This window comes from Leuciscus leuciscus, assembly GCF_965113295.1.
Source record: "Leuciscus leuciscus genome assembly, chromosome: 4".
In the NCBI taxonomy this organism is placed as follows: domain Eukaryota; kingdom Metazoa; phylum Chordata; class Actinopteri; order Cypriniformes; family Leuciscidae; genus Leuciscus; species Leuciscus leuciscus.
In genome coordinates this window covers 34,834,286-34,845,322 of record NC_138728.1, presented here as the reverse complement: position 1 = coordinate 34,845,322, position 11,037 = coordinate 34,834,286, and the positions used below count along the sequence as shown (strand labels likewise).

The 11,037-nt window shown below is 39.2% G+C and overlaps 1 protein-coding gene across 1 annotated transcript; it reads right to left on the bottom strand.

Annotated features, from left to right (window-relative positions):
- Positions 1-7,153: 7,153 nt before the first annotated feature.
- LOC309497344 (SCAN domain-containing protein 3-like) lies at positions 7,154-10,354 on the bottom strand. Its single transcript, XM_082167569.1, has 2 exons — positions 8,043-10,354; positions 7,154-7,914 (listed from the first exon to the last, which is right to left on the bottom strand). Exons 1-2 carry the CDS (start codon positions 9,496-9,498, stop codon positions 7,529-7,531), a joined length of 1,842 nt encoding a protein of 613 aa, XP_082023695.1. The 5' UTR covers positions 9,499-10,354; the 3' UTR covers positions 7,154-7,528.
- Positions 10,355-11,037: the final 683 nt, after the last annotated feature.

The following is an 11,037-nucleotide window of genomic DNA, read 5'->3' as shown; positions in this document are numbered from 1 at the left end:
TCAGACACTGAAATCTTCCCTTTAAGTTCATTTCATTGTGCCCTTGTCCTGGCTAGAGCTGCATTGTAACTGGTTTGGGTCAGGGAATGGGGTCATAAAACACCTGTCTGCAGGCAGGAACATGTCATAATCACCTATGAAAAAATGCAGTTCTGTTAGGATCAGCATACAGTAAGTGTATGTAATACAGTGAGGTTGATATTTAATTGTGGAACTTTCCTTACCGCTTTCAAATAATGTGCATAAATGTGAATCTCTGAAAATTCTTAAGTCTTGCACAGATCCTGGCCATTTTGCTTTCACATTTGTGATATGGAAGATTTTAGTCAACTGCCTTTTTTTTATTTGATATAATATTATTAATCTGGAATATTAAGAATCACAATAGTAACTGGGCTGCACATTTACATTGTGAACCCCCTTTCTGTTCACATAATCTCCTTCATTGAGGCCTTGATGGCAGCCTATGGTCTAGCTATATATGGTACCAATCACGTTAGTGAAGCATGAGTGACATATACTGTAATCGGCATGGTCATGATTGCATGATCTTCATAAAAAATTATGATAGCCTAAAAAAACTGCTTTACAACATTGGGTCTTCAGTGGCTTGGAAATGCCGCAAAAAAAAACTAAAACTGTTTTTTAAACCTAAAAGCGCCAGGTAAACTCTGAATGACACGACAGACAGCACTTTTCATCAAGTTCTCCGCATCTCCAATAGTGTTTAGGAAAGAGCCACTCGCAAATAATCTCAGGGCAATGCAAACAGTTTGTTCTGTAGTTAAAGCCCGACTCCGACAAGTCAAAAATAAATGTGCGTTTCCAACAAATTAATAATGTAAACGACAATCTCACGAGTCACGAGAAAAAAAGATACATCTCTGAAAGTGCACTATCGCGCTGCGCTGGACTTCCCGTATCAGCTCCGCTTATGAAGCCGCAGTCTAATCCTGTTAACATGAAATAAGCCTGCTCGCGAGCAGGTTTAAGATTGCGCACCTGTTGCTATGACAGCAAGTCCAGGATGAGCGTCAAAGAACCAAACAATCCAAGATCATGCCAAATCGCCAACAATCAAATCCAGCTAACTGAGTTAGCGACGTACGAAGAACGGGCCCCAGGTGTTCCTAATAATCCTTTAGGTGAGTGTATAGTTGTCAGTCGGATTTAATGGGCGGGATTTATGGTAATTGAGAATGAGCGTGCACGCGCATCCCATTTACGACTGATTGGAATTCATTAACACACACACACACATTTCACTATCACATCTGACGTTTACGAAGTATTTGTGAATCAGGAGAAGAGTTTTCGGGAAGGTCTCTTTACGCGCAAATCTCTCACATATTTACTCGTATATTTACGAATGTTTCATGAATGAGACCCAATAAAAATTCAACTTTATTAAACATATGAACATAATTAAATATAAAAGGCGGATATATACACAAGCAAATATAAATACAAATACACAAAGCTAGAACATTACAAACCTTTAAAATAGCAAACATGTCACACTCTAAGGTATATTTACAAAAGTACAGGAAAGAATGGGAGTTATTTCCTGAATGTAAGAAGTAGCTGAAGCCATATGTAGGCAATGACACAAGGGCTTACTGTCTGTACTGCAAGACAGAATTTTGTGCCAAGTTGTCCGATGTTAAAAAGCATGCCTCAACTCAAAAGCACAATGAAAAGTCCAAGCCCTTCAATCAATCCAAGCAAAAAACGTTAACATTTGCTCCAAAAAATGCAGACTCTTGCAAACATGCAGAGACAACCATGGCAATGGCGATTGCAGAGCATTGTTCCATTCTTTCTTGTGACCACATTGGTAAGGCATGCAGAGCTGCTTTTTCTGATTCTACTGCAGCCCAACATTTTCGGATGCACCGTACCAAGTGTACGGAAATGATAAATGGGGTGTTGGCCCCATATTTCATTGAAAGACTGGTGGCTGATATTGGTGACTCCAAATACAGCCTCCTCCTTGATGAGAGCACTGATGCAAGTGTCTCAAAATACCTTGGAATCGTGATTTGGTATTTTAGTGAGGACAAGGCAAATGTGGTGGCCACCTACCTAGGCCTTGTTGAGCTGGAGGGAGGGGATGCTAGATCAATAGCCAGAGCAGTTCTAGCTTTTCTTGGGAAGTGTGGCCTCAAGGAGGAGAACTTGCTTGGCATTGGCACAGATAATGTATCTGTAATGACAGGAGTGTACAATGGCGTACACAAAATTCTTAGGGAGGAGGAAGGCTTACAACATCTTGTCCTTATCCGCTGCGTGTGTCATTCACTGCAGTTAGCTGTAAGCTCTGCCTACAAAAACACTCTTCCACGTAGTGTGGAATTTCTTGTTAGAGAAATATACAATTGGTTCTCTATTTCTCCAAAGCGCAGAGAGGCATACAAGGCTGTATATCAAACAATAAACTGTGGGGAGAAGCCTTTGCTGATAACAAAGGTCTGTGCCACACGCTGGCTTTCCATAGAGCCTGCTGTGTCCAGAATCCTTGATCAGTGGGAGGAGCTAAAATTGCATTTCAGCCTTACCATGTCAAGTGAACACTGTTACATGGCAGATGTTCTACATTCCATGTACAGTGACCCACAGAACCTCCTGTATCTCACATTTTTAAAATCTATTATTAGTGAGGTGCAGTCCGCTGTTAAGGCTTTTGAGGGGGAACAGTCAGATCCGCTCAAGCTGCTTTACTGTTTAATGAGGCTAATAAAGTCTGTTTGGAGCAGGGTCATTAACCCAATGGCAAAAATTGATGTCCTAAAAGAATCAATAGATGGCCACATTTCTCCCAAGCCATACCGTGGCTATATATTTGAGTCCAAGGCAGCACAGCTAAACCTCTCTCCAGAGGAGGAGGACTGTGTTCGAAGGAGATGTGTGAGCTACACCATCTCCTTAGCAAATGAACTGAGAGCGAGGCTCCCAGATAATTTGGAGATACTGCAGCACATGTCTTTGTTCAATGTGGGGGAGACACTAAACCACAACAAGAGCCTGACAGACATGGTCAAATTTGCAAATCTTTTAGGATATTGCCTGGACACAATTGATACAATTATTAATCAGTGGAGGTCTATTCACCTTCAGAAATGGGAGGAAACAAACACATTGGCATTCTGGGCTGAAGTTAAAAAGTACAGAGATTCAGCTGGCATAAACCCATATGAAGACTTGGCTTCTGCTGCAGTTTATGTCCTCTCCCTCCCACACTCAAACGCTGAGGTAGAAAGGCTGTTCAGTCAAATGAGTGTCGTTAAAAACAAGCTGAGGAACCGCATGTCCCTGCAGACCCTCACCTCTATTCTGTACATATGGTTTGAGGTTGGCTGGAGAAGCATGCTATGAGCACAAACTGCCTGATAAAGTGCTGCAGCTCTTTGGAACTTCAGCTGCTTATTCTTTTAAGTCCTGTCCAGGCTCATCCTCTGCATTCAATATCACCCCACAGGAGGAGAGCACTGAGGGTATGGATCTTGTGGATGAAGATGAATTCGGTCTCAACATTCTAATGATGTGATCTGGAATCAATCCAAGAAAAGTAATTTTTTTAAATATTTTTTTCCCCCATGTACATAATTGTGGCACTCGTGTCTGCCAAATTATCACATATAAATGTGTGGTTCGGTTAAATTATCAAATTATCAAATTAGGTTAAATTGACTGAATTGTGATAATTTTTCTGTAAATATGCACATTTTTTGTTTGTAAATGTGCAGTTTTTTTTTGTTGTTGCAAATATGCACACAGTTTGTTTGAACATATGCACATAATTTGTAAATGTGCCCAGATTTTTTTGTAAAAATACACAGTTGATTTGTAAATGTGCACAGATTTTTAGTAAAAACAGTTTGCTTGTAAATGTGCCCAGGGTTTGCTTTTGTACATCTGCACATAATTTGTAAATGTGCAGTTAAAAAAATTAAATAATTTTTATATGCACATAGTTTGCTTGTAAATGTATGTAATTAATTCAACCTAAGGTTTACCTTCTAGGGGCAGATTATCCTTAACGTTTCGGACTGGAAAATGAATATCAGTGGCTTATAGGCCTACGCTGTGAGAGAATAAGAAACACATTCTGTGGAATCTAATTGTCTCTATATGAGTTATCAATGTACATGTAAATATAACTGATAATATCACAGCAGATATGCTGTCTTCAACTTACATGTATAGTGATTTTGTCCAACGACGTCGGGGTTACAAATCCGGAAATTTGTCAGTGCTGTGGAAGTAACTGCTGGTTAACGTAACGTTAGCATAAGTTCCGTTCCGTTCCGTTGTCTAACAGAAAAGATGTAATTGAGAACAGCTTTACTGGACATTCGGCTATATACTTGTATAAAAACAGTATGTGAGCACGGTTTAGGGGAGATAACCGTTATTATAAACTGAAGTACCGACAAATTAGGCAGAATGCAAATACGACGCGATGACGTCATTAATATGCTAATGACGCATGACGTCATCTGGCGACATTTAGCTACTTTTCGAGCAGGCTTTAGCTATTTTCTAGGGTTTAAAAAAAAATTAAATATTGCGAGATTAACACCAAGCAAACTTTGTAGTTTTTTTTTTCACATGCTTTTGCAACAACTAGTAACGTTAGTAAAACTACAACACCACCAGATCTAGCTAGACCGAAAACAAAACAACAGGCACGCCGCACACACTTGTTTGGGCTTGTGAGCCGGCCAAAGAGTGGACGAGAAGCCGTCCTGCATCGTATCGCACATCGGACGCGCACTTTCTCAGTTTATGGCCAGCAATAAAAACGCTGAATGGCGCCGCCGGTGTGCGTACACTCATAGAGAATAATGTGTTCGAATTTTAAATACGAGGCGCTGCGCTTCGCTTCTCGTCTCGTCCACTGTGCGACCCCCTTTAACGTTATGTTTTGAGTGGATGAATGATGAGCGCAAGACGCCGAAATGGATGCCAATAAGATTCTGAATGGAAAGTTTACTTTAAAAAAGTTGCCAAATGGCTCAATTGAAAAGACCAAAGTGATCTGTGTGTTTTGTCGTTGTGAATTGAGCTATCATCGCAGCACGTCCAGTCTGAAATACCACTTGCTGGCCAAGCACACACACAGCTGATGCGAATTCTCCGCCCCCTCGTCAATATTTCTTTCACCCTTTTATTGATGGACAGTGTTACATTGTGTGTGAGATTATTTGCTCCAAGTGAGAATGTTGGTGTGAAATTGAACACTACAGTATATGCCAATGTTGTTTCCAATAAAAAACATTTGCACAAAGCAAGCCGATCCACTTTTCCATGTTGATAAGAGCATTAAAATGAGAAAAAATAATGGGACAAAAAGAAATCAAGAGACATTTAGAATAGATAAAAATGTGTGATTAATTGCGATTAATCGCAAGTTAACTATGACATTAATGTGATTAATCACAATTAAATATTTTAATCGTTTGACAGCACTACTACTTTCCATTGAAAATAGTTGGCAACACTGCTACCTTCTCATCAGCTCATTACCACACCAGGTGAGGTTCAAGGCAAAATATGATTGAGGGTTTTGGAGCAGGAGAAAACTTGGGTCCTCTGCTTTTTTAAAACTGCAGCTTGTGACAATACATCAGTGTCAAGAAGTCTGTAAATAAAGCTGTTAGTCCTCCGCAAGAGTTGACTGATGCATTATTGGGTGAAGGATCTCATACCTCAAACCAGTGCTTCATCTCTTTAATCATAGCATTCTACAAGCAGAAGACGATAATACAGATTTAACAAAACATCAAAAGAAATATACTGCAGTACCTCAACAGCAAATGCAGCGTGATTAAGAGACACAAATGTACGTTGTGATGACGCTCTTGAATCGAAACAATAGATCCCTATGAAGCTATTCACACCGGGCGCGATCAATCGCAGCGCGACAAAGTGAGATTTTTTTTTACCAGTGTGTGGATTTTATAACAGAATGAGAAATGCTATCCATGTGTTGCATTCAGTTTATTATAAAACTCTACAAATAATGGTCCATTCCTTTTTCCTTTTTTAACCCGTTATAAAAAAATTAAAAAATTACCGGTTGTTGTATTTTTAAAATGCAAAGTTGAACACCAAAATTTGAATTTGAACTGTGCAAAAAATATATATATATATTATGACTTTTTGCCCCTTTATTAAACATTTAAAATATTCACAAATTAATATGGATTTTTTTAGTCAATTTAGAACCCCAGCAATGATATTTTTCCCACAGTGCTGAAAGAGAAGAGCCATGTCTCTGGAACCATACAGAGAGGTGATTTCTGACATGATTTTAAAACACAAAACACACACGGACATTGCAGAGCACCTGTCTCAACTTGGTGTCAGGCGAGGTTGCTCGGTGAGGAGTGTGAGACGATTTTGTGCCAGTCATTGCCGGAGATGGGAGGTTTCTGACTCTCAGCTGGAGATAGCTGTATCGACAGAAGTACAAGAAGCAAGTAATAAAATACAGTAATGCAATTTTAACAAAATATGTTATAATATAGGCTATGTGACTTGTGGTGTTATCTCGACAAAGCTGTATGCATCACGGTAGTAGTCATTGTCATTATCGGGTGTGACATGTCCAAATGCAACTCTCATTAAATTAATTAATTAATTAATTAATTACATAAAATCATTATGTAGAAGTTAAAAAATTACTGGATATCAGCAGTTGATGCTGTGCGACATCTTTTTCTCATGATATAGCCATGGGTATGCATTTTAATGTTTCTGCTTTGAGTCTTATAAATTGCAAAAATCTAATTTTTTGTGTGAGAAATATGAATAATGATAATTAGTGTGTATTTGACTCGGAAGATGGCTTAACAACATACACTGCCAGATGGCAGGTTTAAACAGATCTGATTACACAGTAACCTAGCGCACACAGACGTTGGTATGGCGCATCAGTTAAATGCAATTTTTATTACATTTTAATAAAACTTAAAAACACTGCTTGAACCAACTCCGCTGAGAACTAATATAGGCTTGTCTGTTGTAGTCTATATACCCCTGGTTTTACAGATAAGGCTTAAGCTAGTCCCAGACTAAAATGCATGTTTGAGCTGTTTTAACTGAAAGCAACTTGCACTGAGATATCTTAAATTAAGTCATATAGAGCAGGGGTTCCCAAACTTTTTCATTCTAGGACCCACCTAGACAAGTATAATCAATCTCAAGACCCACCATAAAATGTTTAAATGGAAATAAGGGGATAAACGCATCTTCATTTAGTAGTAGAGAACAGTTTTTATTTTCCTATTAATTTCATTTATTTTCATATGAATTAAATATATAATTGATTGCAATACCAAAAGGCTTGAAAGAAATACAGAAAGTTATAAGCACTCAGATGTCAAAACAGCAGCCTCATGGTTATGTTAAGGTTATGAGAGGAATAGCTGAGTACTATTAACAAAAACATGTACAAATCTCAAGAACTGAAATATTGTGTTTAATAACTACTTCAAGCTTAAGAGTAAGCAAGTGAAATGTATTAGTGTGAAGGGTGTGCCTGCTTCTTTGAACACAACACATCGAATCTAGGAATTATTTTCGACAGACTGACACGCATGTCTTGTGATGGTTGTAGCTGTGATCTGTATTTTGTTTTCATTGCAGTCAGAGCAGAAAATCCACTCTCACACAGGTAGGTGGTAGAAAAGGGTACCAAAACTTTGAGTGCAGCAGCTCCTAATGTGGGGTATTCCTTGGAAACAAACACCCAGAACTGTCCAAGACTCTTTGACTCTCTGAAAAGCAGTTGAAGGCTCCTGTCTGAAGCCACATCTATCAGCTCCTCCTCTGCTCTTCCTGTTAGGACACAGTGCTCTCTTGCCTCACTACAAAAAGGATCCCGTATCCAGTCCCATTCTGTCATATCTACAGATGATTGATTTGATAGATAAAATTACTATTCCAATGAAGTCAACTGATAAGAGTGTTTAACATGTATAAAATAATAATAATAATAATAATAATAATAATAGAACCAAAAATATATATCTTACCTCTAATATCAGGAAAATACTCGTGGAATTTCTGAATGAGTGCGCCGAGGTGAGAATGTACAGTGTCTCGGATGCGTTCACCGTCATTGGCGCACACCTCGCACAGTGATGGAAACATGTCCCACACTCCTTTTTCCACTCGGGATCTCCACAATTTCAGCTTGCTGGTGAAAGCTGTGATCTTGTCCATATAGGTCAGGATGGATGATGATGGACCTTGCATGCTTTCATTCAGTACATTTATATGAGTGAATATGTCCGACAGATAGGCAAGCTTCGCGCACCATTCTTCATCTGACAGATGTACAGCAAGAGGAGAATTAACATTTGCTAAAAACTGTGAGACCTCTTCTCGCAGCTCAAGCAGACGAGTTAACACCTTACCCCGTGATAGCCACCTGACCTCGGCGTGAAGTAGGAGGTGCTGATGTTCTGAGCCCATTTCAGTGCATAGCGATGTAAAAAGTCGTGAGGAGAGTGCCCCGGCCTTGATAGCATTTACTATTTTGATGGCAGTTTGCAACACATCGTTTAACTCCGGGTGCAGTTTCTTACTGGCAAGGGCTTCTCGATGTAAAAAACAGTGGGTAAAAGTAGCTAATGGGGCCAGCTCCCTTACTCGAGCAACAAGCCCACTTTTCTTGCCTGTCATTGCAGCCGCACCGTCCGTGCAGAGGCCCACACAGTTTTCCCACTGGAAGCCCTCGGACGTTATGAATCCATTTAAGCAGTCAAAAATATCTGCCCCTGTCGTTCGTTCTTTCAGTTCTTCACAAAATAAGAAGTCCTCAACGATGTCAGTGGAGTCAACGTACCTGACATAAGCCAGTAACTGTGCACATTTTGCAACATCTGTGCTTTCGTCCAGTTGTAGAGCAAATGCAACACTACTCCGGATTTTGTCACTTGTCTGTTCGCGTAAATCAGAGGACATTTCCTCAATACGTCGTTGTACTGTGTTATCAGAAAGTGGAACTTTAGCGATCTTTCCTGCAGCTTCTTTACCCAGCATTTCCTCAACAATGTCTATGCAGGCTGGCAGCAGAAGCTCCTCTCCTATGGTGTGTGGCCTTTTGGATTTTGCGATTCTGTATGCAGCTAAAAATGAGGCTCGCATTGCTTTTTCAGGGATGCTGGCTGTACCTTTAATCAGTTTTTGCTGACGAAGATACTCTTCTTTTTTTAGAAGAAAATACGATCGCCCCTTGTTGGCGTATGCAGAGTGTTTTGTTGTGAGGTGTCGTTTAAGTTTTGAGGGTTTCATGCTAGCACTGGCCAACCTTTCTAAGCATAAAAGACATTGAGGGACTTCCTCACCGTCTGGACCGCCGCTGGCAATAAAACCAAGATCAAGGTAGGACTGGTCATACTTTCTTCGTGGCTCCTTTTTAGATTTTTTTGTTTCCGACGACTTTTCACAGGTCTGTGATGCCTTTAGTTTTAAAAACTTTTCCATTTTTTTACGCTACGCGGAGTGCGTGGTCATTGAATGCTGTATTTGTACTGATGTAGGCCTAGAGACACGTGACAGTTTAACTCAAATGAATCAGATGATTTTATTCAGCGAGTCATTCAATGAATGCTATGTTGATTCAGATTTCTGATTCATATGTAGGCTATGTATGTGTGTGTGTGTGTTTTCTTTTATATATTTTTTTATATTCCTTAAAAGAATCGTCACTTAAGAGCAGCCGCGGCGCTACCATTGGGTCCGGGTGGGCATTTTAGGTCCGGGCCCACCCAATTTCTACTATGGTTTTGTACGTTTCTTCATTCGGATCTATTTGCGATCCATTCCATTCTAAACAAACAACGCAGTTCACATGCTTCGTCCTTACATTATTCATTAAGATAATAATTAATAAATGCACGCATAATTATCAGTGAACTTGATAAATGTTGCAGATATATTTTACTATGCATGCACAAACAAATGCCTTTCAACTTATGTGTGCAAAATTCAGAATGAAATGAATGTGCAGCAATTTGTACAAATGGTGTCTGAATACTACTATACGTGTTGTAGCCATTAAATAAGCTCACTTAGTTTCATATTTGTTAAAATATTATAATGATATTTTTTCATCCATGTTGATTATGAAAAGTGAACCGCACGAGTGCGCAATATATCGAGAGACATAGAGTGGGTCAGACATGATTTTGACCACTTAATTAAGTTTTGTTTTGTAAAAAAACTTTTTTTTAAGTGAATTTCGTTTTGTATAAATTGTATCTTCATTTTAATATATTTTTTATTTAATAAAGAAGCAAATATAGCAGACGACAATATAATCATGGAGGCCACTTGCATTGCTCGTGAACTGGAGCGCATATCATCCTAACTTAACGAAAACTCAGCGTATGCCTCACTCACAGACATACGAAAACGAAAAGAAAAAGGCTACTCTCTGATTATGTAATCCATGATGTGCATTTCTCTCTAGGCGCGTTCACTACGGAGATGGCGATCGTCAACGGTCAACTTAATCTTTACAGCTGTAGCTGTTGTTGCTGTTAATAAACTAAAAATAATTGGCCTATAATTTTATTAAAACAATAAATTAAATGGAATTGTAATTGTATTAAAAAAAGCACAAAAAAAAAAATCCTGTTTAAGTTTGTTTTTAAACGTATGCTAATACACATTAAATTCAGGTAGGCTACTGAGTCGCTGTCCTCAGTGCCCAGAAAAGCGCTGAAACGGAGATGAATTTTTTTTGTTTTGGTTTTTTTGGGCTCATTTAACTGGCCCATCCAGCTTTCTGGAGGCCTACCTACAATCAAAATCCTGGCGCCGCTAGTGCTTAAGAGTCATTTGGTCATTAATCGGACTGGTTTTGTTTCACTCATCGTAACGTAAATTTAGCTGCAGCTAAGTGACTTTGTGCGACCCACCTTTTCTCACTGTGTGACCCACAAGTGGGTCGCGACCCACAGTTTGAAAACCACTGATATAGAGTATTGAGATCTTTTGTCTCATGATGCACACCGGTAA

Coding starts and splice junctions, on each gene's coding strand:
- LOC309497344 (XM_082167569.1), bottom strand. CDS start 9,498: ATGGAAAAGTTTTTAAAACTAAAGGCATCACAGACCTGTGAAAAGTCG. Junction 7,915..8,042: donor GTATTTTCCTGATATTAGAG/GTAAGATATATA, acceptor AATCATCTGTAG/ATATGACAGAATGGGACTGG.